The sequence below is a fragment of the Hylobates moloch genome, unplaced genomic scaffold (genome assembly GCF_009828535.3).
Source record: "Hylobates moloch isolate HMO894 unplaced genomic scaffold, HMol_V3 SCAFFOLD_15, whole genome shotgun sequence".
Classification (NCBI taxonomy): Eukaryota; Metazoa; Chordata; class Mammalia; order Primates; family Hylobatidae; genus Hylobates; species Hylobates moloch.
In genome coordinates, this window is record NW_026652290.1 from 88,447,598 (window position 1) to 88,474,282 (window position 26,685).

General features: G+C 41.8%; 1 protein-coding gene and 1 long non-coding RNA gene across 2 annotated transcripts in view; one reads left to right on the plus strand and one right to left on the minus strand.

Moving 5' to 3' along the window:
• Nucleotides 1-21,279, minus strand: part of VIT (vitrin) — a 123,095-nt gene extending 101,816 nt beyond the window's left edge. Inside the window, exons 1-2 of the mRNA XM_032176675.2 lie at nt 21,018-21,279; nt 1,290-1,359 (exon numbers count right to left, since the gene is read on the minus strand). Of these exons, the coding sequence (XP_032032566.1) occupies nt 1,290-1,341 (52 nt within the window). The 5' untranslated portion in view covers nt 1,342-1,359; nt 21,018-21,279. The remainder of the gene's footprint in view (nt 1-1,289; nt 1,360-21,017) is intronic.
• The window catches only part of LOC131381384 (uncharacterized), a 112,496-nt gene that overhangs the window by 68,850 nt on the left and 16,961 nt on the right, over nt 1-26,685 (plus strand). The window lies entirely within an intron of this gene.

Below are 26,685 nucleotides of genomic sequence, written 5' to 3' on the forward strand. Positions count from 1 at the left end.
TGGCAGTAGTTTCACAATGCTCCACAGGGTTACTCTACCTGGCGAGGCCATGGCACAGTGGGGCCAAGCTTAATGGAAGATTACCCTTGGGCTTGGCCCTGAACCCCTCAGCACTTCATCTGAGCGCTTCTAGTTGACCTGCTGCTCTTCAAGGGCCTATCCAAGATTGCATACTCTGGTGATAATGGATTTAAAAAAAAGAATAATCTATGGGCCGGGTGCGGTGGCTCATGCCTGTAATCCCAGCACTTTGGGAGGCCAAGGCGCGTGGATCACAAGGTCAGGAGACTGAGACCATCCTGGCTAACACGGTGAAACCCCGTCTCTACTAAACATACACACACACACACACACACACACACACACACACACACACACACACAAATTAGCCGGGCGTGGTGGCGGGAGCCTGTAGTCCCAGGCTGAGGCAGGAGAATGGCGTGAAACCGGGAGGCAGAGCTTGCAGTGAGCCGAGATTGTGCCACTGCCCTCCAGCCTGGGCAAGAGAGTGATTCTGTCTCAAAAAAAAAAAAAAAAAAAAAATCATCTCTGGCCGGACGTGGTGGCTCACGCCTGTAATCCCTGCACTTTGGGAGGCTGAGGGGTGTGGATCACGAGGTCAGGAGTTCGAGACCAGCCTGGCCAGCATGGTGAAACCCAGTTTCCACTAAAAATACAAAAATTAACCTGGCATGGTGGCATGCGCCTGTAATCTCAGCTACTTGGGAGGCTGAGGCGGGAGAATCGCTTGACCCTGGGAGGCAGAGCTTGCAGTGAGCCGAGATCACTCCACTGCACTCCAGCCTGGGCGAGAGAGTGATTCTGTCTCAAAAAAAAGAAAAGAATTATCTCTAAAATCCTGAGTTGCCAATGCTATAGGTAGAGCCATGTCAGCGGTAAGAATTTTTGTTTGTTTTTTTGTGAAATTAAGAAATAAGAAGATCCTTAAATTTAGAATCTGCAAATATGCTGTATCTGAAATACTTGCTAATTGCTGAGGAATACACAAGATAGGTGTGTGTATGTGTGTGTGCAATAGGTAATATACCAAGACATATGTGTAATACATATACAGTATTTGCTTTACATAAAAACATACACATATGCATCCTGAATTTGATCTTTGCTTAACATTCTTACTTAAAACATCTCTTCAAAATGTTTCTTATAAAATGATACGCTGTATTGTTTATATGCTCTGTCTTGGTTTAAAACTTTTCTTGGCTGGATTCTTTGGATCTTAGGAAAATGTTAAAAGGGTATCCAGATACACACATAAAAGTACTTACCAAGGAACATTTCAATAACAGATGCCTTCATAGTGAGAACAACAGTCCTCATAAATATCAGTATGACACCCTGGAGAGGAAGAAACAATAACATCATCATATTTCAGCCGGGGGTTCTGATTTCGATGCACAGAGTGTGTGGGGATGGGCTGCATCATTTTGCATTGCCCTCTGGAGTCTTACGATTCCAGGCTATAGATTTCCATAAGCAGCACATACAGATGTCAGTGGCTGACCTTGCTGGTGCCCAGAGATGCTATTCTCAGTTAGAAAGCCCATTCTGGCCACCAGCCTCCAGTTCTTCAAATACTTGATGTTTACTTAGAACTGAAGAGGAAATAACTCTACAATTTTGAGAATATGTCCAAGTAGTCTTCTAATTAGGATGAAAGCCACATTTATGGCATTCAGAAAACATTTAGATTACAATTATTAATACTTCACTATTCATTCAATAAATATTTATTAAACTCCTATTATATGGCTACATTTTGTTAGAAAGTGCTAAAAATTGAATTAAAAAACAATTCTCACCCTTGAAAGACTTACAGTTTAATACAGGTGGGAAAACATAAGTGGACACAAATAATCATGTTAAATTGCATAAGAGAAGGTTAAGGCCTCATAAGAGAGTGTAAGGGGAAATTTATAGAGCAGTGGTTCTCAAACTTTGCTGCATATTATTTAATAGTATCACCTGGGAGTTTAAAAAAATCCTGATGCCCAGGCTGTACCCCAGACCAATTGAATAAGACTGTCTTGGGTTGGGGTCTAGTTAATTAAGTTTTTAACAACTTCTTGAGTAATTCCAACATGCATCCAAGTTTGAGAACCAGTGGTTTTGAGTCGGGCTTCTTAAATCTTTTTTTTTTTTTTTTTTTAGACGTAGTCTCTCTCTGTCACCCAGGCTGGAGTGCAGTGGTGTGATCTCGGCTCACTGCAACCTCTGTCTCCCGAGTTTAAGCAATTCTGTGCCTCAGCCTCCCAAGTAGCTGGGATTACAGGCATGTGCCACCATGCCTGGCTGATTTTTGTATCTTTAGTAGAGACTGGGTTTCACCATCTTGGCCATGTGGTCTTGAAGTCCTGACCTTGTGATTCACCTGCCTCGGACTCCCAAAGTGCTGGAATTACCAGTGTAAGCCCCCGAGCCCAGCTGGCTTCTTAAATCTTAATGTGTATGCTCATCACCTGGGGCTCTTGTTAAAGTGCAGGTTCTAATCCAGTAGGTGTGGGGTAGTGCTAGAGATTCCCCAAGGGCCAGAAATTTTAGAAGGAGAGAGACTATGGCAGCCATGGGAATAAGAGAAAGCCTCATAGAGATGGTAGCAACCGAGTCAACTTTGAAGAATGATCAGACTTTGAACATGCGGAAATAGGAGAGAAGTGGCTCCAAGTGGGGGAACAGTGCCAACACAGACCCAGACATTGGAGAGTGCAATAGATATGAAAATGCTGATGATCTATAAGGGAGTTTCTCATTTTTCTGTTAAGGCTATGAGGACACTGTCAAAGGTTTACTGATACTACTATTAATTGAGTATATTCTGTGCATTCTGTATTGTTCTGAATCCACACCATACGTCACCGTGGTAGGTTTTATGATCCTCATTGAACAGATGAGGAAACTAAGACTTAGAGAAGGTAAATGTCATAACTGTGGTCCAAGATGGTGAATAGGATTAGAATGGAGGTAAAAGTGGGTGGAGGAATCTGCCCTGGGCACAGGAAATAAGGGAGAAGTTTGTAGAGAATGAAAAGACTTAAAGTTGGTCTGCTTTTTATTATCCTTATGAGCTAGCAATTTTAAACAATGTCAGTGGTGGTAAAACACTCCTCCCCTCTGGGCACATGGCTTCCACTCTACCCCCCCTCCCTCCAGTGCCACGGCTGTGTGGCCCAAAGGTGGCATTCATAACTCTACCCTGTGCTGTGTTCAGTGGTGTACTGGTTAAAAAAAACAAGAGATAAAAGCCCTGATTTGCAGAGCTTGTCAATTTCTGTGGTAGCAAATCCTCCTACCATGGCTGATTTTGAAGCCACCAAAGTGACATCACTGAATGGAGATCTAGAAAGAGATAATCACGATCTAGTACTAGCTAGGCCCAGTATAAGCTTATATCCAATCTTTGATACACCACTATGCGTATTTATTAATAAAAAGCAATTATTAGATTATGGGTTGAGATAGTATACAAGTACTCAATGCAATTAAAGTTGTTTAGTATACGAAAGCTTTATTACAAGCAATTAAATTAAGCAGGAAGAGTAACCCCAAACAGAACTGATCACTTTGTTAATTTCCAACAACAACTGCAATGTGTTAAATTTCCCAATTAAGGTAGTTAGCCACTGGTTACGTCTTTAGCTTCAAAATAAAAACAAAATCACATATACAATCTGTTTGGCAACTTGATGTTTAAGTAGCCAGATTATATTTTGGAAATAGTGTGATAACAGGTACTTTTTTTGTTTTTTATTAACTCGAGAAACTCCAGAACAATTTATGTATCTTCAAGCCTGAGTGTTTAACTTTCCCATTGGATAAATGCAGTATGCCAAGTTGTCCTATTGGACCCACCTATGCAGCCCCATTAATTGGCTGTTACCACTCAACATTGCAGATTTCATCTGAGTTATCCTTAACTTCTCTTTCTCGTACACCCACATGCTCTCCACCAGCCAATCCTGTTGGCGCTACATTCAAAGTCTATCCAGAAACTGACCATTTCTCAGCATCTCAGCATTACCAATGCCATCTGTGGCAGGCTCTGCCCTGTCCCACCTAGATTATTGCAATTAGCCTCATAACTAGGCGGTTCCCTTCTTCCTTTGTCCTCTGCAGTCCGCAGAGCAGCCAGCATGATCCTATTCAAAGTAAATCGGTTCATGGCATTTCTCGGCTGACACTCTACAGTGGCTCCCTGTCTTACTCAGAAGAAAAGCCGAAGTCTTTAAAAGTGGCTCAAGACCCTGCTTGATGTGGCCTCCGTCAACCCTTCTGTTCTCATTTCTCACTATTCTCCTGCTCAATTAGTAATCTTCAGCCACACCGGCCTCTTGGCTGTTTCTGGAACACCTCTTACCTCAGGGTCTCTGCACTTGTTGCACTACGTTTTCCTCTGGCTGGATGCCATTCCCCAGGATAAGCACATGACTTGCTCCCTCATTTCTTTCAAATCTTTGCTTAAATGTTACCTGTCATGAGACATTCCCTAGTTATCCAATTTAAAATCACAATCCCCCTCCCACCTCACCCACCACCAACGAATATACCCTATCCCTTTCCTACTGTCTTTTTCTCGATTGACTTATCACTTCTGACATACTTTATACTTTACTTATTTTATTCTTTTATGGTGTTCCCCACTATAATGCAAGCTCCAAAAGGGCAAGAATTTTTATTTGACTTTTTGAGTGCTCAGTAAATATGTGTTCAATCAATGTGTGAATAATGAGGGCTCCGTATTTTCCCTAGGAAATTTAAAGAGGAAACAAAACAAAGGGAAGACAATCTTATGAATACATTAGAAACTACTGAATTATACACTTTATTTGATTGATTGATTGATTGATTGATTGAGACGGAGTCTCACTCTGTCACCCAGGCTGGAGTGCAATGGTGCAATCTCAGCTTGCTGCAACCTCCACTTCCCAGGTTCAAGCAATTCTCTGCTTCAGCCTCCCGAGTAGCTGGGATTACAGGCGCCTGCCACCATACCTGGCTAATTTTTGTATTTTTAGTATAGATGGGGTTTCACCATGTTGGCCAGGCCGGTCTGGAACTCCTGACCTCATGATCCACCCGCCTCAGCCTCCCAAAGTCGGGGATTACAGGTGTGAGCCACCGCCCCCGGCCAAATTATACACTTTAAATTGATATTTTATGGTATGTGAATTATATGTCAATAAAAACTAATAAAGCAGTATTGACACTATTGTTAATCAACAAACAAAACCAAAGGGAAGGCAGAGAGCAGAGAGAAGTGCTCTCAGATCTGTCCTACAACTTTAGAGTCATGATGGACATGACCTTTAGAAGCTAGAATGAATGGATAAAAACCAACGGGATTCCAGGAGATGCTCTAATCCCCGAGATCTCACCCAAGTGTTGGCTTATCAATAATGGAACCTGACCAGAATCACTCTACTGTCTTAGAATACTTGAAGCTTCTTTCTCACCACTGCAATTTCTATGCTTGCTTGGTCTGTTTACTCAAGCACTTAAAATGTAAATGCGCCTTTTGAAATGTGTGAAAAAAAAATCAAACCCTCTCTCAGCCATTGCCAAGGCTGAGCATGAGGACTGCCACCAGCACCATTAAGCAGTTTCTGCAGGCAGTCCAATGTCACAGAGCTGTGGGGCACATAGTAATGCTGGAGCCCTAATTCCTCATGTGCTCACCCAGGTTCTAACAAAAACTGAACAATAGGGGCTTCCAAAAGAATGTGTTACTGATTCACTAATTTATGGATTGTGCCATGAGATATGACATAAAGAATCCCAAATATGTAGTTCTGGTGAGGCAAATGAAGCCTAGTTGTGAAAAAAGAGTATACATTAGTGTAAGTGGTTTAGCACAACAAATTTCATTATATCTCTCTTTCTGCCCACAGTTAGAAGAGAGCAAGTTGGTACTAAATAATAATATCGCTTTATATTTATATAGTTTTTCACAGAGTTTTAAATAAAGTGACTTTGTGTGCATTTCTAGAGTTGTCTATTTTGTTCACTGTTTAGTTTCTAGAGCCCGGAATAGTGTTTGGTAGTGGGCACAACAATACACGTTTGTTGGGAAAATGAGTAAATATAAACTTGTTCTTCACAGTAAACTTGTGCAGGATGTGGAGTATGCACAATTCCCATTTTAAAGATAAGGAAACTGAGGTCTGCAGTGGGTAAGTGGCTTATTCAAGGTCACATACCCAAAGTCAAGCCTGGGTTTCATGGCTCCTGATCCTGTACCCTTCTTTCTACCCCTTGTGTCTAAGACAATCTGCAGGTTGCATCTTGTTAAGATTGAAAAAGCAAAATGGACTTTTCTGAAATCTCTGCATCAAAATGCTTGAGATTTACAGATAAGGGGCAAATTGCTCATCAGTTAAAGATGTATGAGAAGAATGCACTTTGTCAAATGTGGAGGAAGTGTAAAAAGGCAAAGAAAGAGAAAAGTAATTTAAGCAGGGAAAATAAAGACCACAGCGAGAAGAAGACACTTGATAATGTTCAGCTCTGGTGACCAGGAAGCATAAAAATTAAAGCAAGTCCATTGGGAATTGAATGTGGCAATGCATGCAAAAGCAACTTGGAGAAAGAATGACTAAAATTAAAAAGACTCATACTACTAAGTGTTGGTGAGAATGTGGAGGACTGGAATAATTGCTAACAGGAATGTAAAATGGTACAACTAATTTGGAAAACAGTTTGGTAGTATCTCGAAAAGTTAAGAAGCTAAATATATTCCCACCATACGTTGCAGCCATTTCACTCCCAGGCATTTTCCCAAGAGGAATGAAAGTATATGTCCATACAATGACTTCTGCATGTATATTTTTAACAGCTTTGTTTCTCATAGCTCCAAACTGGGAACAATGCAAAATCTATCAACAGATAAGTGGAAAAACACATTGTGGTTTATCTATATAATGGAATACTACTTAGCAATAAAAAGGAATGAACTATTGATACATAATATAAATGAATCTCAAAATAATTATGTTAAGTGAAAGCAGTCAGACAGAAAAGTACATTCTGTTCAATTTTACATTCATATCATTACATTACATCTAGAAACTGTACTCTATAGTAACAAAGAGCACATCAGTGGTATCCAGGAGCCTGGAGAGTGGGAGTGGAGAGTCCTGGAGACATAAAGGCAGAAGTAAAAGATGACAAAGGAACACATGAAAAATTTGGGGATGAATATGTTCATTATCTTGCAGTGGTGATGGTTTCACAGTATTCATATGCCAAAACTTATCAGACTCTATACTTTAAATATATATATTCTTCATGCCTAGAGAGTGGGAGGAGTGTTCACTAGAACTCAATAACAGTGGTTGTGTCAGGGAAAGAGAACTGGGTAAGTGGTGATCAGAGATGGGAAGGAGTCTTAGCATTTTGTCCTATTTAAATCTTTACCCTGTGCATATATGTTAATAAATCCAACATTAGTAAAATATAAAAATGAAATAATGAAAAAACTCTTGAAATTGAAAGGGACACTTAAGAAGTATTGTTGTTATCATTGTCACTTCTACCACCAAATTTAGCAGTGATTCAATTAACATAAACCAGATAGAGTCCGCAGAGCTTCATTATATGTGGTCTGTTAGGAAGATTTAACATATACAGACAATGTTAATCTCAAATGGGAGGCTGCAGCAATCTCCTAACTCACTCTTGCTCCTTGCTCCAGGTCACTCTTTCTTTCAGTTGGAAAGGATCAGCTTCCTAAAGCACAGGTCTGATTGTGCATTCACCTGTTCAGAATTCTTCTTCATAGTCCACTCATTCTCTATAGAATAAAGCTCAAATTCCTTAGTGAGGCATTACAAACTCTTCATGAAATGGCCTGCCTTCCCTTTCAACACCATCTCACTGCAATTCTCCTGAGTAATCCTCTCTTTTGACCCCAGCACACCTGGGCTTTTGGTCTTTTCTCCACACTCTGCATGTCAGTACCTTGGCTCACATTCACATTATTGTTCTATCTGGACTACTTTACCAACCCTCACCACAAACCCATCCATCTTTCAAGCTTCAGCTCCTGGGCCACCTCTTCTATATAAATCACCCTGATTTCCTAAAACCAAAATTCATCTTCTTTCATGCATCCATTAATCATTCAAAAATAAAAGTATACGTACTATGTGCCAGGCAGAGAGAAACAAGATGCAGGTCTTGGCATCAAGTTGCTTTGAGTCTTCCTGCGGGAGACTGGCATGCGTGCATCATAACTAACATTTGCTGAGCATATACTAAGTGTCAGTAATATATTAACTCATTTAATCTTCACAACAAGCCGATGAGGTAGAGACTATTTCTTGCCTTCATTTTAGAGGTAAGGAATTGGAAGCATGCAGAGGTTACGGACTTTCCAAGGCTAGGAAGAAGAGGAGCTGGATTCAAACCAGATGCTCTAAGTCCAGAAACTCTGCATTTCCCCCATTGCCATAGCTGTTTGATAGTACGTGCACTTACTCCATCTTCATTCTAACTTAATTGACCTGAGTTGACATCGATATTGTTTTATTTATTTATTTTTGAGACGGAGTTTCGCTCTGTCACTCAGGCTGGAGTGCAGTGGTGTGATCTGGGCTCACTGCAGCCTCCACCTCCTGGGTTCAAGCAATTCTCCTGCCTCAACCTCCCAAGTAGCTAGGATTACAGGCATCCACCACCACACCTGGCTAATTTTTGCATTTTTAGTAGAGATGAGGTTTCACCATGTTGGTCACGCTCGTCTCGAACTTCTGACTTCAGGTGATCTGCCTGCCTCGGCCTCCCAAAGTGCTGGGATTACAGGTGTGAGTCATTGCGCCTGGCCCAATATTGTTTTAAAGGTTTCCAAGTGACTCTACTGTGCAGACAGCATTGGGAACCTCTGCTACTAGGGATGCAGTGATGGCAAAAGGGTGGATGGGCACATATGCCTGAAACATGGGGACTGGGAGGGGCTCGAATTTATTTAATTAGCAGGTTGGAAAACAATGAATGAGTGAACAGGAAAGGACAGGACCCAGAGACAGAGGAGCTTCAGAACTGGGAGTTGTTCAGCCAGGCTGGGAGAGGAATCAGACTGTCAGAGAGGGATGAAAGGCCATGTCAGCCTTGAATGTCATGCCTAAAGAATGTGGAACTGATCCTTTAGGCAACAGGGAGACATGGAGGGCTTAAAAATTACTTTTGCATTCATCATTTTTAATAAGCCCCCTAGAGGCTTACTTGAGCCACTCGCTTGGAAAAAAATCTGCCCTAGTAGACATGTAGAATTTATGTAATGTTGGTGTTTGTCTGATCTACAATGCTACATGGGGGAGCACCAAACCATACTCTTTGTCCATGAGGTAGAAAGAGCCAGTGTCCATCTGGAAACATTTACTAGTTATAAGAGGCTTGTGCTGTGTTTCCAAAATGCCAAAAATCCCTTGAGGACAGACATCTCTGAATGGGGAGAGGCCACATCTGCAGCCTTGCTTTCTTCATCTCTGCCTGACCGTAAAGCCTCCTCCGCTTGTCAGTGGATGTGGGTTGATCTGGTGAAGATGGGAAAAGGAGGCTGGCACTAGGTGGGAGGTGGGGAGGTCCTTTAAATGTGGTGGTGGCCTCTATCTGGACATAAACCTTCATACAGATGTATTCCTCTGGCCGAGGTCTGAAACACGGCATTTCCTGTTGCCACAAAACCAGAGACCACCTTAGGGTCATCATTACAATCCCCCAGGATTCTGTGAAAGAGAGAGAGAGTGCCAGAGGGGACAGTAGTTTTTCTTTCTTTCCTGATTTTTCTTCTCTTCCCAATTCTTCTTTACTTCCTTTTTTTTTCCTAAAGAAATTCCAGCAGAAAATGGGAGCCAAATAGGTAAGGAAGGCAGGGGAAATTTTGCCTTTTCTCAATATGTTGGTTCCTAAGAATGCTCAAGGCTATTGAAGATGTGCTCTGAGTCAGGCCACATGGACTGGATGGACACTGTTGGTGGCCTAGGCAGAACATTGTTTTCCCCTTCCTTCTTCCTAATAGAATGCCAATTTGGTAAACAAAATTAGTGCAGCCCAGCCACTGAAAGGAAGCGGGTCCATCCACAGCTTGGTGGATCCCAATTCGAGGCCTAAGGCAAGGATGGTTAGACATCCCCGCTTGCTGCCAATTGCTCCAGGCTTGGGCCCATCAGCACCAGGCCCTTGCCAGGTGATCATACTAGTTACTACTCCAGGTGGGCTGTGTCCTGGGTTGTAACAGACAGAATGGAAGGACTTGAAGCCTATGTTTTTTGGGGAGAGGATGACTCTCTTGTTGGAAATGAACAAGGGGGCAGGTTGTTGGGGGTCTGCTGGCTGCCGTCTTGTGACCACGAGAAAAGTCCTGCCAAGGAAAATGGTAACTCAAGGGGGGGAGAGGAGGGCAGCCAGGCAAATCACAGATAAATGAGTCAGAGCTATGATTTGTCTTGTGCCTGGGGGCTGGGCCTGCCCCTGGACTGTGTGTTATGTGAGATAATACAATTCCCTTTCACTTGGCTGGCAGCTGAAAAAGTATTCCTAACTGCTACCTAACCCGCAGTGGCCGTCCATACAGTGGTTTTAACTAGAGAAGGCTATAATAATAGGGGTTTATACCAGAGTCTGCAGAGAGTTTTCTCACTAAACCGTTTTCTCATTTGAACCACCGAAGAGCCCCTTGAGGAGGTGAAATGGGCATTATAATTCCTATAATTCAGAGCAGGGAAGTGACTTGGCCAAAGTCACACAGCCCAGATCTCCAACTTCATATTGTGCTCTTTCTACCCTGCCGACTCCTTACACAGTTGTCACTGTAAGTTTTAAATGATTCGATGATTTGTTCTATAATACTATAATAAAATAAAAATGCCACTCTTCATGTGCATAGTACTTTTCACTTTTCAAAGCCTGGTTACATCTACAACTGAAGCAACTCAATTATTATTGTCAGATGCAGAGATGACAGTCACTGAAATGTAAATGACTCAGCTGGTCAAAAGCTTGTGATCTAGCAAAAAAAGATAACTGAAGCCAGTCGAGGTCTCCCTCAGGACTTTGGAATCGGGTATCTTCAGCTTCAGAAGCTGTGAGCGCCAAGTTGCATGTCATATGGGGCCCTGAATAATATGAATAAGAGGATGGCGAGAGAGATGGAGAGAATAAGTATGTGGCCTGGGAGGAGCAGGGGGAGAAGATCCCTTCATTTCTCGCCACTTTCCAGGTCCCGTTTCCAGTCTGAAGAAGGTCCAGCTGGACTCTGTCTCCTGTGCGTGATATTGATGTTTTTGGGCCTTCGACTTGAGGCAGTTTAAGCTGGTTTCTGTTTCCTGCAGCTTTGATTAAAACCCTTTTCATATTTATTGTTCTAATTATGTCCTGTTCCCCTGAAATGATTCGTAGTAAAATGAAAACATCAAAATGAACAGGACACATGTGCTTGTCTTTTGGTAGCATCAAAGCAGAAGGTCCCTAGAGAGGCTACCCCAACCCTGAAGCCAAGCTCTGGGAAGAAGTGTGGCAAGAAATCCTGTGAGCTGTCACAGCCACTGAGAAGGTCTGGGATGCTCAGGAAATAAAAAGTGGAAGTGGGTGACCTTGAAACCATGCTGTCAGAATGTTGCTGTAGAGTTTCCTCATATATTTATGACAGTAGTTCACAACCAGAGGTGATTTGGTCCTGCAGGAGACATATAACAGTGTTTGGAGACTTTTTGGGTTGTCACAACTTTGACAAGAGAGGGGGATGCTGCTGGCACCTAGTGGGTGGAGGCCAGAGTAGAGATACTGCTGACCATCCTGCAATGCCCGGGACAGCCTCCACAACAAAGAAGTGCTCAGCCCCACAGGCCAATAGCGCCAGGGCTGAGAAACTGATTTATGAGAATGTTTATTTCTCGATGTATTTATGAGAAAGTTATGCTTACTGACATTCCAATCTAGGAACTTCCCATAAATATTCTATGTACTTTTGTGATCACTAGAATGTGTATCCCCTTCTCCAGGATCACCTTTCACCACCAATAGTCAGAGAAAATCCTGCAGCAAAGATGTTTCCTCACGGGCAGTTGGGTGGGGTTTAAGACCTCAGCCATGTACACAGCTGATGTATGCCTGTGCCATTAGGTTCATTGATCCATGTGGCATGATTCCACATGTCAGAAAACCAAAAAGGGAAAGCTTTTTTTGGTCGTGTGTTTCAGACCGTTATTTTGTACTGTGTTAGGAACCTGACATATGGTAATGCTTACCACATCCACAAAGGCTTCGACCAATGGTGATTTCTAGAGAGACTGCAAACAGTAATTACATTTCTCAAGTGGTAGTTTAGATCTTATATTGCCAGTGGGAAAAAATACTAGTTTGCAGTCGTGCCCCAAATGAGCTCTAAAGAACCCCTTCCAAGAGTTATTTATCCTGTGTGATGGAAAGGGGCACGAAGATCAGTAAATCTAAAGGAAAGAGGCTAGGATCTCAAAAAGACGAGGTGGGCCATGATTGCTCCACTTAATTACCCTGGAAACCGTGAGTGGTTTAAAGATTCTCATGAAGCTTTGGAAGATGAGTTTCTCTCATCACAAACTTCTTTGCCTAATGTGTTTGACACTGTGGATTAGCGTTGCCTCCTCCCAGTTCTTCCCTTTGGGCTTTGAGGTTTGTAGTTGCCAAGGGGCCGTCTACTGTGAATTTGGAGCTGGGTGTTTGGTTCTGCTCAACTATGATCCCTAGAGCCTGGACTAGCCTGAACACTCTGTGCTTTTTGGTCTGCCTTCAATTCTGAAGCACAGCAAAACATTCTCAGGTCCGGCAAAACTTTCCAGCTGAGATGGGAAGGAAGATGAGGGTGCGTCTGCAAGATCCACACCCTCCCCTCTGCTTCTCGGTAGAGAATGGGCTCCTCTCAGATGACAGGGTTCTGAGAGGCAGACATGGGGCTGCCTCTCAGAAGCACATTCTTGAATCCCAGCAATCAGAGACCTGGGTAAAATGGAGGGTGTGGAGGATGGTGTCTGTGGCTCAGGAATTGAGGGCTGTGGAGGATTAAGCCTCAGGAATTTCCAGGGACTGGTAGAAACAGAGTCATTTAGAAGCAGGAGACCTAGCTCTCCAAAGGCAGCCACCAAATGTCCTACTTCAGAGGCCTTCCTGGGAACAATCCCAGCTCTGAAGGAGCCCTCAGACTCTCCTGCAGGGCCCCCTGACTATTTTGGCCTGGATATACAGCGGCCTGTTAAATGAGACGGGATTGATCCCTTTGCTTTTCTTCCTGGGAAGTTTTAGAAGGTAGAGTTCATGCCCATAGTAATAACTGTCATTTACTAAATGTTTACTATATGCTGCACATGGTACACAGGTGATTTTACTTAATTGTCATGGTGATACTATTGGGTAAGGACTATTGCGCCCATTCATCAGAGCAGGAAATTGAGACTTAAAGAACTTTAATAAACTGCCCAAGCTGGCGGGGAGTGGTGGCTCACGCCTGTAATCCGAGCACTTTGGGAGGCCTAGGTGGGTGGATCACCTGAGGTCAGGAGTTTGAGACCAGCCTAGCCAACATGGGGAAACCTCAGCTCTATTAAAAATACAAAAATTAGCCGGGCATGGTGGCATGCACCTGTAATCCCAGCTACTCCTGAGGCTGAGGCAGGAGAATCAATCAAACCCGGGAGGCAGAAGTTGTAGTGAGCCGAGATCGTGCCACGGCACTCCAGCCTGGCGACAGAGTGAGACTCCAAAAACAAACAAACAAATAAAGAAACAAACAAAAAAACCTGCCCAAGCTTATAGAATAAATATGTAGCAGAACCAGAATTCTATCCCAAACCTCAAACACTTAACTCCATTTAACATCTAATTTTCCCACTGTACAAGATGATTTTATCTTTCTTTTCACCTTGATGCCAATATCTCAGGCTTTTTGAGATACTTGGCTGACAATCGTTAAAACACACACTGTAAAGTACATACCTTGTATAATAAAGTGGTCTTAGTTACAAGGTTAAGCGATTTTTCAAGAGTCATATTTGAGCCTGAACTCACTCACAACTCTGTCTCACACACAAATGTTATTTAGGGTAAAATGATGCATCAGGCATATTTTTAAGTGTAACCAGGCATAACACACCCATCTAAGTAAACATTCGCGTGTATTGTAATTGACTGTGTAATGGGATGTTAAAATAAGATGATCCTTTTGTCTTAGTTTCGGTTGAGGCCTCAAGACAATAGGTGCCAACCACTTCCATGTTCCAAAGTGGTCTCTTTGAAGCTCCTCTCACTATTGCCTGAAGTGGGCTGGGCGGGGGGGTGGGGGGTAGTGGGCGGAGAATGGGGGGTGGGGGAGCCACCTGCTCCTCTTTTGCATCTACGTAGGGGGAAGAGGAGGGAAAATGCCTACAACTTGTCTTTAAGAAATCTTTGCTGTCTGATCTCTGACTCCCTCTCTCAGCTTCTACAACCTCTTGCATGGAGAGGTCATCAGCCAGAGATCTTGGTTCTCAATCAGCTCCTTTGAAAAGCCAGCTTGGATGCCCAGTAACCCAATTTGAAGTGGCTGAGTAGTTGTGTCTCTGGGGCTGATGTCTGCCTCTGTGGACTTGGTGTCTGTCCCATGATTAAGTCCTCTACAGGAGAGGGGAAGAGCTTGTGGCAATCAGGACTCTCTGTGTGACAGAGTCAGCCTGGGGTTGTTTTAGCTCTGGTCTGAGTCAGGTGCATGGAGGGCTGAGGAGCCTAGGCAGAAAGCAGCCAGACAGAGCTTACCAGTTGCCCAAGGGCTGAGGGAGGAACTGTAAACCCCCAGCCAGAATGGATTTATTTCATAACGTCTAGGGAACTACAGGTGAGGAATCCCCAACGCAGTAGGGGAGGGAATCTTCACAGCACCCGTAGACATGCCCTATGGGAACAAGAAGCAGCTGTAAACCCCTGTGAAGCTCAGGGAACCTGGATGCTGGCTCACAACAGTACCAACTAGTGAGGCCTGTCCCTGCCTCTCACCTTTCCTCCCTGTACCCACTTCAACTCTGGACATGAAGAGACTACCACTGGTGGCCAAGGAGAAGAGAGGTAAAGGTACAAGGCAGAGAAAGAAAATTCAGTCATGCCCCCTTTCTACTGCAGAAAGCAAGCCTGGATGTGGAGGATGAGACTTTAAGCTTGAATATCATCTTTACGTTTTTAAGGATCACCTAGTATTACGTACATGTTAATGACTGAATTAAGATTGTTTGGGAGTGGAATATGAACAAGGTCTTTTTTTTAAAAAAAAAAAGTCCTCTGAGCATGGCCTGACAGATTTCATCCAGAGCAGAGGCAAGAACTGCCCCCTAGTGTGTGAGTGAGCAGTAGGCAGTGTCTGGGGGAAATTAAGGCATGTGAGGATGGCACGCTGTGTCTGCTTGTCCAAAGCACACCCTTGGGCTTCCCTTTCCTGCTCCTTCAGCTTGCTGCAGACACACTGGCCTCCCAAGCGTAGTTCCGCTCAGGGCTGTTGCATTTGCTTTTCCCTCTGCCTGGAATGCTCTTCCCTGAGGGACCCACATAGGTTGCCTCCTGGCTTCCTTCATCTCTCTGTTTAACATTCACCAAATCATGCAATGCAAATCATCACCCTGACTGCTCTCTGCATCTTACTTTGCTACTTATATTTTTCACAGTCCATTATCACCACCAGGCCTCTTACTGTATTTGTTTATTATGCGCCCCCAGATTGGGAAAATGGAAATGATTTTGTTCACTCTTCTTCCCAAGCACATGGGATTGGGAATAGCACATGGAGGTGGCCCAATAAATATTTGCTCCTGCTGTTGTTGAATGTTATCTCTCTTCCCCCAAATTCTTTTTGCCTTTTGGAGTGCAGATTTACTCACTATGTTGTATAAACATGGCCGGCCGGTCTGGGCAAGTTAACTTGCACCTTTATGTCCAAAGCATGTTTTCTCTGTCTGGAACAAAAAGAAGCCTGGTGGAGGGAATTCACATAGCATTAAGATGCCAGCGACCTGATCCCTTGGAAACTAGATGTAAGGTTCCCCCGAGGGCATAGGTATATGTTTTTTCTTTTTGAATAAGAGAAGAAAGAATGTAGAAACAGAATGCCTTCTCACTATAGCCTGAAGGGAAGTTTTTATGAATTTTACCACACGTCCACACAGAAGTTTAGCCTTTCTCAAACTGAAGGAAAGAATTTGAGAAATGTTTACTAGAGTCTTGTCAATGTAGAGACCCTTATCAGGGAAAGTGATTTGCTGAAGTAGTTTGAGTCATAAGGAAGCATGATTCTTTCTGCGACAAGCTGCTGAGTTAACCTTCCAGTGAAGATAAAGGAAAGGTTTTGGAGACTGGCTACACAGAGGGTTTCATGATGGAGTCTCCTCAGCATTCCCTTCGCTCGCACCGCCTAACTCCCCGAGTCAGCTTTTCCCCACCCACCCAAAAAGGAGATTATCCAAGAATGACAGAAATAAAAGCCCTCTTCTCCTGACAAAACTTCCCCTGTGAGTTCCTTGCCTCCACGCCTCTTCATTATTATTACTACAGTGTCTCTACCTGCAAGGAGGTACATTTATTTATTTATTTATTTATTTATTTTTTGAGACGGAGTCTCGCTCTGTCACCCAGGCGCGATCTGGGCTCACTGCAAACTCCGCCTCCCGGGTTCACGCCATTCTCCTGCCTCAGCCTCTCCGAGTAGCTGGGACTACAGGCGACCGCCACCACGCCCGGCTAATTTTTTGTATTTTTAGTAGAGACGGGATTTCACCGTGGTTTCGATCTTCTGACCTCGTGATCCGCCCGCCTCGGCCTCCCAAAGTGCTGCGATTACAAGCGTAAGCCACCGCGGCCCATTTATTTTTTTTTAAAGAAATTTCACTTGGCTTGATAATTATGTTTTCAAGGACGGCAAAGACTAATTTGGTGCTGTCACAGAAAAACCAGGACCATGTGTAATTGTTGCCTGGCAGGTTAAGAGTATGACTTTGGAAGTAGACCTCTTGGATTTGAAGCTGAGCTCCATCCCTTACTAGCTGTGTGGCTTTGGACAACTTACTCAACTTATCAGTGGCTTCGTTTTTTTCATCTGTATAATGGTGATGGTAAGAGCCCACCTCATGTGTTTGCTGTTAGGGTTAAATGAATTAATATATGAAAAGGGCTTGAACAGTGGGTGGCACAAAAGAATATCTCTGTGTTAGCAGTTATTATTATTATTATTATTATTATTTAATTGAGATAGGGTCTTGCTCTGTTGCCCAGGCTGTAGTGCATGATCATAGCTCATTGCAACCTCGAATGCCTGGGCTCAAGTTATCTTCCTGCCTCAGCCTCTTTAGTAGCTGGGACTACAGGTAAGCACAGCCATGCCTGGCTAATTTTTAAATTTTTAGTAGGGACAAGATCTCACTATGTTGCCTGGGCTGGCCTCAAACTCCTGGCCTCAAGCAATTCTCCTGCCTCAGCCACCCAAAGTGTTGGGTTCACAGGTATGAGCCACCACACCTGGCCTGTTATTGTTGTTGTTGGGGTGATGGTTAATCATTATGACACCACCACCACCACCACCGCCACCATCATCATCATCACCACCACCATCTTGCAAAATGCTATGTGTGTTTGAGGGCCAGGAATTTCACTGTCTTCTGCAAACCACAGGGAGATACATTTTAAGACAGTGAGAGGGAGACCTTTTGAAGTTTCTCAGATTACAACCATCACAGAAGTTGCCTCTCTTATTTATTGATTGACTAGCTCAGATCCCCTGGATAAAGAGATGGCAACAAGTTTTTAATGATTATATTAATATCACATAATTCCATGAATCTATTTGCTAAACGTATTCAATTAGTTAATGTGTAAAAGTTTGAAGATTATTACAAATGATTTGTTTCACAGCTGATCTGATTTCTTTATTATAGTCACACACAATTAAAAAAAAATTTACTAACATTTGGGTGCTGACAGGGTGCCAGGCACTGATCAAACCTCTTTGCCACAGCTCTGTGGGGTAGGCAGTAATAATAGACACCTTTTGTAGATGAGAAAACTGAGGCCAAGAGACCTTAAGTAACTTGCCAACATTAACAGGTTGAAAAAGTAACAGAGCTTCCTGCCTAACACCCACAGGACCCATAGCACAGGAAGGGCCATTTTTGCCTTGACCTGACATGTAAGGCTTTAAATTAAGGCATTTGACATTCTTTCCACATGGGGTTATACTGACAGTCACAGAAATACAGCAGAAAACTGAAAAAAAGTCTTTCATACAACTTGGACCCACAGTCTCCAGTACACTATGTATATGTGTGTGCATATATATATATATATATATATAAAATCTCCTCTAATCATCTTGTGAAGAATATGGAGACATCTATATAGATGTGTGTGTGTGTGTATATATATATATATGTATATATATAAAATCTCCTCTAATTGTCTTGTGAAGAATATAATTATGTTAAATTTCATTTTTGTATACATATAAGTCTCTGGTTAGGTAAACATGCATATTTAAAATATACCGTAAGTTTCATAGCACTATTTCGATACTTCTTCATTTAGCAATGTACAGAGAGTCTCAACAATGAAATTTTCCTGGCCACGTTTTGACATTGGAGAGGTCCCTGTGCATAGAACCATAGGATTGAGAGGCAAGCTTAGAGACTATCTTGTATAACTTCTTCATTTCGTATGTGATGAAATAGAGATGGAGACATTGAGTAACCTCTCCAAGGCACCACGGCTAAATGCCCTTCTACTGACAGACCCATGTGTCCTTCTTGTCCCACTGCTGCTGATACTTGGCTCACACCTCCAAGTGTTAGCAAGGAGAGGGGAAGTTGCACATGTGGACACAGCATCATGGGAACATGTTGGGGGCCATGAAGTTTTTATTATATAAATGCTTTCTAAAGTAATCTTTTTTTTTTAGTATGTGGGGAATAAAAGATTACATTTCTTTTCTTTTCTTTTTTTTTTTTTTGAGACCGAGTCTCACTTTGTTGCCTAGGCTGGAGTGCAGTGGTGTGATCTCAGCTCCCTGCAACCTCCACCTCTCAGGTTCAAGTGATTCTCCTGCCTCAGCCTCCCGAGTAGCTGGGATTACAGATGCCTGCCACCATGCCTGGCTAATTTTTGTATTTTTAGTAGAGATGGGGTTTCACCATGTTGGCCAGGCTGGTCTCGAACTCCTGACTTCAGGTGATCTACCCACCTCGGCCTCCCAAAGTGCTGGGATTACAGGTGTGAGCCACTGCGCCAGGCCAAGATTACATTGCTGTAGAAGTTTTGACATTTCAAAACTCCTTTGGAGCTGAGAATCACTATTGACCCTTGTGTCCACCCTGGGAGGGAGAGTGTACAGGCATTGATATTTCTGTTTTTCAAAGAGGGAAACAAAAGTCAAGAAATGTTATATACTTTTTCCAAGGTAATAGGTAGTGGCAGAGCTGTTACTATAATTTAGGACCCCTGGCTTGGCACATGCCTTGAACCGTACTGCTTTCCTGTATTCAATGTGTCTTATAGGAATCACAGCTGAGAACAGCACAAGCATTTTTGTTCTCATGATGCTATTCATAAACCATTCTCAAATCTCATGTATTTTCTCTGAAAGAAACTATTCTTCATGTGATCAGTAACTTGGTGGAAAAGACAGATCTTCTTAACAATATTCGTGAAGTAAACACTTTTAGGGTAGATATTAAGCATTTCCAATCTTCCTAAGGTATTTTTTTTTTTTTTTTTTTTTAGTGGTGAGGCATAAGATATATTTAAATGAAGCTTAGCCTGGGAAACCAGCATATTGCAATAAAAAATGCAAGTCCTTGCAATCTTGTAATTCTTTGTCTAAAGCTTTTTATACAAAAGAGGGTATTTTAATTCAATAAATAAAAGATGGGCACTTCCAGCTCTCCTACCAGCGCTAGCTACCACTTGCAGCTAACACACCCAGAGAGAAAATACACAAACAAACAGTGTTTGATCCTGCTTTGCTGCAGGGTGTTTTCATCTTTCAAGAGACCAAGGGAAAAACAACCTCAGAACTTTACCACCAAAACTTCCAAATTTATTGCAACACAACGTAATGGCAAAATACTATTTTCTTAGCACACGCAATTTTGAGCAACCACCATGGCCAAGAATGCTTGGTTTTATTTTTACAACAAGTCCTAAGAAAATTTTTAATTCCACTCTTGATTTAGGAATGGCAAAGATGCTGTGGGTTGTTCGGAGCAAACTATCATGTCTAATTATTCAGTCTTATCCTCTTTCTTTAACCTGTGCTTGAGGCGTTTATTTCATGTTTATACATGGACACAAATCATACTTAAAAGAGATTTCAAATCCTGTCTTCCTGTGAAAAGCTGAGCTACAATGGCAGACTTAACAATGCCAGTCCCTTCTTGGGCTTATCAGTAACAGAAGCATTCAGCCTAAGAAAACACTTTAAGTGTAAACAAGACACGGAATTGCACATCCAGCCACATTCCACTGAAATCTGTCTGAATAGAGAGAAGTAGAGATCCACGCGAAATAGTTTCTCTTTTAAGTTAGCACCAATGTGCCCATTTCTCATACTGCTATTCACAATCTTTATAAGCAATTTGCTATATTGCTATTACATTCCACATATCGCAAGCAAAGTTTTAAAAAAGCAGGATAATAGAGACTTAAATTACTTTAAAATTCTACACAAATGTCATACTTTTCAACTTATTTGTAACCATAATTAAATTGGTTTAAAGAAACAGTAAAAATCTTGTTATAATATTAACATCAATGCAGTTTATTTATAATTGATAAATATATATGTATATTACTAGTTGTTTACAAGGATGCCAAGTACCATCCATTTTCATCTCAACTCCCTTGAAACTGAAATTTGTACAGGCTGCTTACTCGGTCAAGGTTTGTATTGTAGTTTCTTAAAGACAAATACATTTCAATAATAATGAATGGGAAGTAACTATATACACAGCTTAGAAATTCATCAGACATACCTTGTTTGAAGAAGGCAATTTTTTTTTCAAAAATTTTTCACCATACAGAATGAATATTCTTTTTCCCTTAGGCTTTTCTGCATCACAAATCCCATCCAAATTATTCTAAGAAAGAAACAGGGAGAGGTCCAAGAACCTTTTCTCTTCTCAGAGGAGCTAATCAAACAGTCCCATCAACCTCTCAGTACTTTGAAAAACACATTTTACACCCCCTCACACACATACACACACACACATGCTCACACATACTGCTTCTCACACTGGTTTTAGTGCTGAATTAGGCGGTCCTCTTTCAAATTTCCACTCCCACTGCTTTTTTTTTTTTTTTTTTTGGTAAGGATTTCTAAATATTCTTTTGTAGCCCAAAGCACAGACTTTCAGTAAGCAAATTCTACAATTTGACATTCTAAAAAGTAGAGGAGGACCACTTAGATAAAAATGGAAAGTAAAAGATATGTTTTAAAAATTACTTCAGCAGGGGCAATTCAATTTTTTCTTTCTTTTTCGAAAGCTAGTGAACAGCTGGACTGAACTGCACGAAGAAGGAAAACTGTGCAAACACTCTCAAACTTATTCTACTGGACTCCCACTTTTGAATTGAAAATACGTACTTTTTCCTACATATTAATGGTTTTTTTTTGTTTTGTTTTGCTTCAGTCCTTTTTGCGTTTTGGCAAGTTTTATGAAATGACTCAATTATATGCTGGTAGTTACAGGACACAAGCTAATCATAGTGGGAAGCAAAACCTGACTCATGTTTCAAAAAAAATACTGATGAATAATCTCACATGAAATCTGCCAGTTTTAGTTATTTATATATTAGTGTCATCAGTGAAATCTAAGAGATTCAGATTCAAAATGTGTATTAACGTATCACAGCATTAAAAAAAAATCAGACCAAAAAAAAGTACATCTGGCAGATCTTGAGATTCCAATGTCCTCAGTGTGGCAGAGCATCTGTTTTCAAGCACAGGAGAAGGTAGCAAAGAGTCATTCCTCCTCCTGCTGGGGAGTGTGCACTCACGCAGCTAGGGAGGAGAACCTTCTTCCATTCGAGAAGCCTCCTGTCCTCATCTGTTGGCCCTGGAACTGCTCCTTATTTAAGATCATTGTTTGACAGATCTTGTGCTCTAATGCCAAGTTATACATGGGATGGTTGCTGGCACGTCTTCATTGGCTATGTAAAATGTGGCCAAGAAGATAGGCTCTCACGGTAAGAAGTCTGTGTTGATTAGGAGGAACTTTGGCCCAGCTCTCTGGTCTAAAGCTCTCAAATGTGACTATGTGAATCTGGGTGGGATTCATCTGCTCAATGCCATTGTGCAGAGATGCATAAGCTTTTTAATGCTGTAAAACATGGTAGCTGAAATTAAATGCCACTTTTTCAGAGGTGAATTAATGAAAAGCCTGATGAAATTCAAAGCTTTTTGATGTATAAAACTTGATAAATGGAATGATTCCATCAATAGGTGAAGTGTAACAAGCTATCTAGATGGATAGTATGTAATTTCTGCACAGGTCTCTGTTTAGTAGATATATCACTGTACACTGATCAGGAATTTTGCTCCAATAAAGGAACATGAAGACTAAAAAATGGGAGATAATGATTTGAATGTTATTTAATCATTTTTACCCTTACTTCTTGTGGTTCCGCAATGAAATTATTTCTCAATCCTCTTTATTCCTCCACTAAATTCTGAGCCCAGGTTCTTTGGTGGTAAGGATGATAATGCTGTAACACTGAGGAGCCCCTGTCCCACCATTTGAATTAGGGCAGGTTCAGATGAAATGGCAGCCTAAGCATAATTCATAATCACATTATTACTGATACTGCTACTAGTAATGCTGTCGGACTCAGTGGCTCAAGCCTGTAATCCCAGCACTTTGGGAGGCCAAGGCAGGCAGATCACCTAAGGTCAGGAGTTCAAGACCAGCCTGGCCAACGTGGTGAAACCCCGTCTCCACTAAAAATACAAAAATTAGCCAGGCGTGTGATGGCGGGTGCCTGTAATCCCAGCTACTTGGGAGGCTAAGGGAGGATAATCGCTTGAACCTGGGAGGTGGAGGTTGCAGTGAGCCAAGATCGTGCCACTGCACTCCAGCCTGGTTGACAGAGCAAGACTCGGTCTCAAAAAAAAAAAAATAATAATAATAATAATGCTAGCTGCTGTTTATCAAATACTTTTACTAAGGACAGCAACCCTGTACATATATCATTACACTTAATATTTAGAAGAATGTAGAAGGATTAATAGTATAATCTCCATTCTATAGATAAGAGAACTGAGGCCCAAAGAGATTAAGCAACTTTCCCAGGGTCATGCAGCCAGCAAGGCAAGATATTGGATTCAAATCCAGGGCTTCTTGACTCCAAAGCAATGGTGCTATATTAAGACTTAGAGCTTCTTTTCTTTTACTATAATAGTTTAACTTGTTTTCTTATGGTAAATAAGGCAAAATCAAACATAAATGTATTGAAAAGCATATGAAGAGATGCTCACTTGCAGTGATGAAGAATTTTGGAAATAGATAGTAGTGATAGTTGCACAATACTATGAATGTAATTACTGCTACTGTATTGTACACTTAAAAACGGAAAAAATGGCATATTTTATTACATTTTTTACCACAGTTAAAAATGGTAAAAAAGGAGCCATTCTCTTTTAAAAAAAAATGAAATATCATTTTGTTTTCATCATCTTTGCAAAAATTAGAAATCTGAACAAAGATCGTGGCAGACATGTCATGACCATGATGAGCTGCTACTGGTGAAGACAAGTGTGGCTATTCTAGAGGAAAATCCAGAAGTACTTGGTTGAATTACCTGTGTACCCCAGGATCCATCCACCTCTTTCTGGGGGTATATTCGTCAGTGAGCTTCTCATACAGGGCCACTAGAAGTCCATTGCCAGAGAATTCGTGAGTTAAGTATGGGAGAAGCACACCATGAAGTACTGTTCAGAAGCTGGAAGCAAAAGCCTAGAGCCCTCGTATGTGCTGTCCCCGAATTATTCTCTCGGATATCTGCATGGCTCCCCATGCTCACCTTCTTAAAATCTAGGCTCAAATGTCACCTCTTGAGTAAGCCCTTTCCTGGCTGTCCCGTTTAAAATGGCACCCACATCCCAAGCCTTTCCTTTTCCTCTTCCCTGTTTTAGTCTTCTCTCTAGTACTTATTGTCCTTTAATAATATTTACTACTTGATTTTTTTTGTTTTTTTTTGAGACGGAGTCTCACTCTGTCGCCCAGGCTGGAGTGCAGTGGGCGATCTCGGCTCACTGCAAGCTCTGCCTCCCGGGTTCACGCCATTCTCCTGCCTCAGCCTCCGGAGTAGCTGGGACCACAGGCGCCCGCCACGGCGCCCGGCTAATTTTTTGTGTTTTTAGTAGAGACGGGATTTCACCGTGTTAGCCAGGATGGTCTCGATCTCCCGACCTCGTGATCCACCCGCCTCGGCCTCCCAAAGTGTTGGGATTACAGGCGTGAGCCACCGCGCCCGGCCCTACTATTTGATTTTTAAATCGAGCGTCTCCCTTTAGAAAATAGGATCCAGGAAGGTAGGAGTTTTTATCTGCTTTGATCAGTGATGCATTCCTAGCCGTTGAAGCCAACACATAATAGGGCATACAATAAGTATTAACTAAAAAATGATTGAAAATACATTAGAATGGCTGCCTATGGGAAAATAGGATGGGAATGGAGAATTGGGATAAAATGGAATAAAAACATTAAGGCAAAAGTCCTGGGGCCTTGCATGGACCACCAGTGATGGTGCCAGGAGTGGAATCAACCCTCCATCCCAGACGTCTGGCAGCAACAAAAACACTTACAACAAAATCAATCAAGGTGGTGGCCTTGGGGAAATCTTTTATCTTTTTAAAGTAAAACAAGATCACAACTTCCTGGTCAGTGGCCTTGAGCTTGCTACTTGGTGTAAACTGAACTATATTATTTCAAGTTGAGAACAAGAATTGCGATGTTCAGTTTTTCCTGCTATTACTACTTAAAATTCTGTTTTACTTATAAATCACCTATGGTTGCTTGAATGCATCAGTTCTTTCTTAAATAACTGTTTATCACCACATAAACTTAGTATCCCCGTCTTGTATTGTATCCAGTACAAAAACTCAAATCTCTTTTAGAACACTCGCTATTAAAAGTTTTTATTATTGTCATAAACATTGAACTTGATGACTCTTTAATATACTGCCTCATTTTTTTCTTCACTCCAGAGACAGAATATGGAGAAATCAATGCATTCTTCATATCACAAATCCATTCTTTTATGTGACTTTTAAAAATTCAGTGTGGCAATTTAAGAGTCTAAGTAATGAGATAGTCTTTTCAGACACTCCTGATACTTTTACTGTGTGCAGGTATAAAACACGAGAGTTACACCTTTCATAACACAAGCTCACTTAAATGTCTAAGGCAACATCATCTTTGATGCTGCATCAATATTTCATAGAAATGTGATTTGCCTTGAACGCTTCTACAACAGTTTTGAGACTGTTTTCTCCCTGCACTTTGGCAGATGTTTACTGCAAGCATCCATCAGTTGTTATTTCAGTTTCCTGGACACTGCTGAATATGACTGCTAAGTATACATGTTTTGTGTCGTTTCAATGTGAATGGGAAATTTGCCAGTGTAATTTGTTTTTGTTAAATGTACACTATCACCATCAAAAGAGATTTTGCTGAGCAATGTAAAAAAAGCTTTCAAAACTAGAATGAAGAGTTTCTTAAGAATATGTCAGGGAGAAAAACATGATTATTAGATAGGAGTCATTGATTACTAGGTAAAAGGTAGGCTCTGAGACCAGCAAATGATGAACCTGTAGAATTCATTTTCTTTAGGCTATTTTTTACAAAAGGATGTCAGAAAGATCACTACTCCCAAATGCTTCCCTGAAAGAAATGAGCTGCAACCACTGTATCAAGTATTAGACAATACCTACAATATTCTAGGCCAAACTAACAAAAAATGAATGTGGGTAAGTCACTGTGATTGTAAGAATATAAAAGAGATTAAAAGACCTAAAGGATGATACTGGGAACTGGAAGCTATCCTGTAGATCTTACACGACAGAGCGTTGCTGGTCTGGCAGATTAGAAAAATACAAAAGTGCCTTATACAAAAACGAGGGCTCAAAATGGTGGGCAGGAGATTATAGGCCTTATATCTCCCTATTATGCCAAATAAGCACATGAAGGCTAAAATAAAAGATTGGTTCACAGAACACTGGTCAGCTGGGGCTCTGCTGATGTAAGCTGTTCTGTGCTGTGGGACTCTGCTTCCCATTATATGTCTATGGGTTGGCTGGGGAACCTCTGCTCTACATGTGTTTATTTTGTTGTCCATGCTGTTGGGACAGCAGCTATACAGGAGAAGATCTCATGACAATGGCAAAGTCGCAAGGGGGCAATGGAAAATATGTGAGGTTTCATAAGGCCTAGTCTTAGAATTGGCACACTATTATTTCTGGTCCATTCCACTGGCCAAAGTAAGTTCCATGACCAAGCCCAAAGTCAAGGGGTGGGGAACTAGGCTGCCCATAAAGAAGCTATGGTAAGAGTGTGAATGAAGAGGGAATGAAGAATTAGGACCAATAATTCAACTTACCCCACCATCGCTCTCCTTTCAACCTCTCTGTATCCTTATATTTTA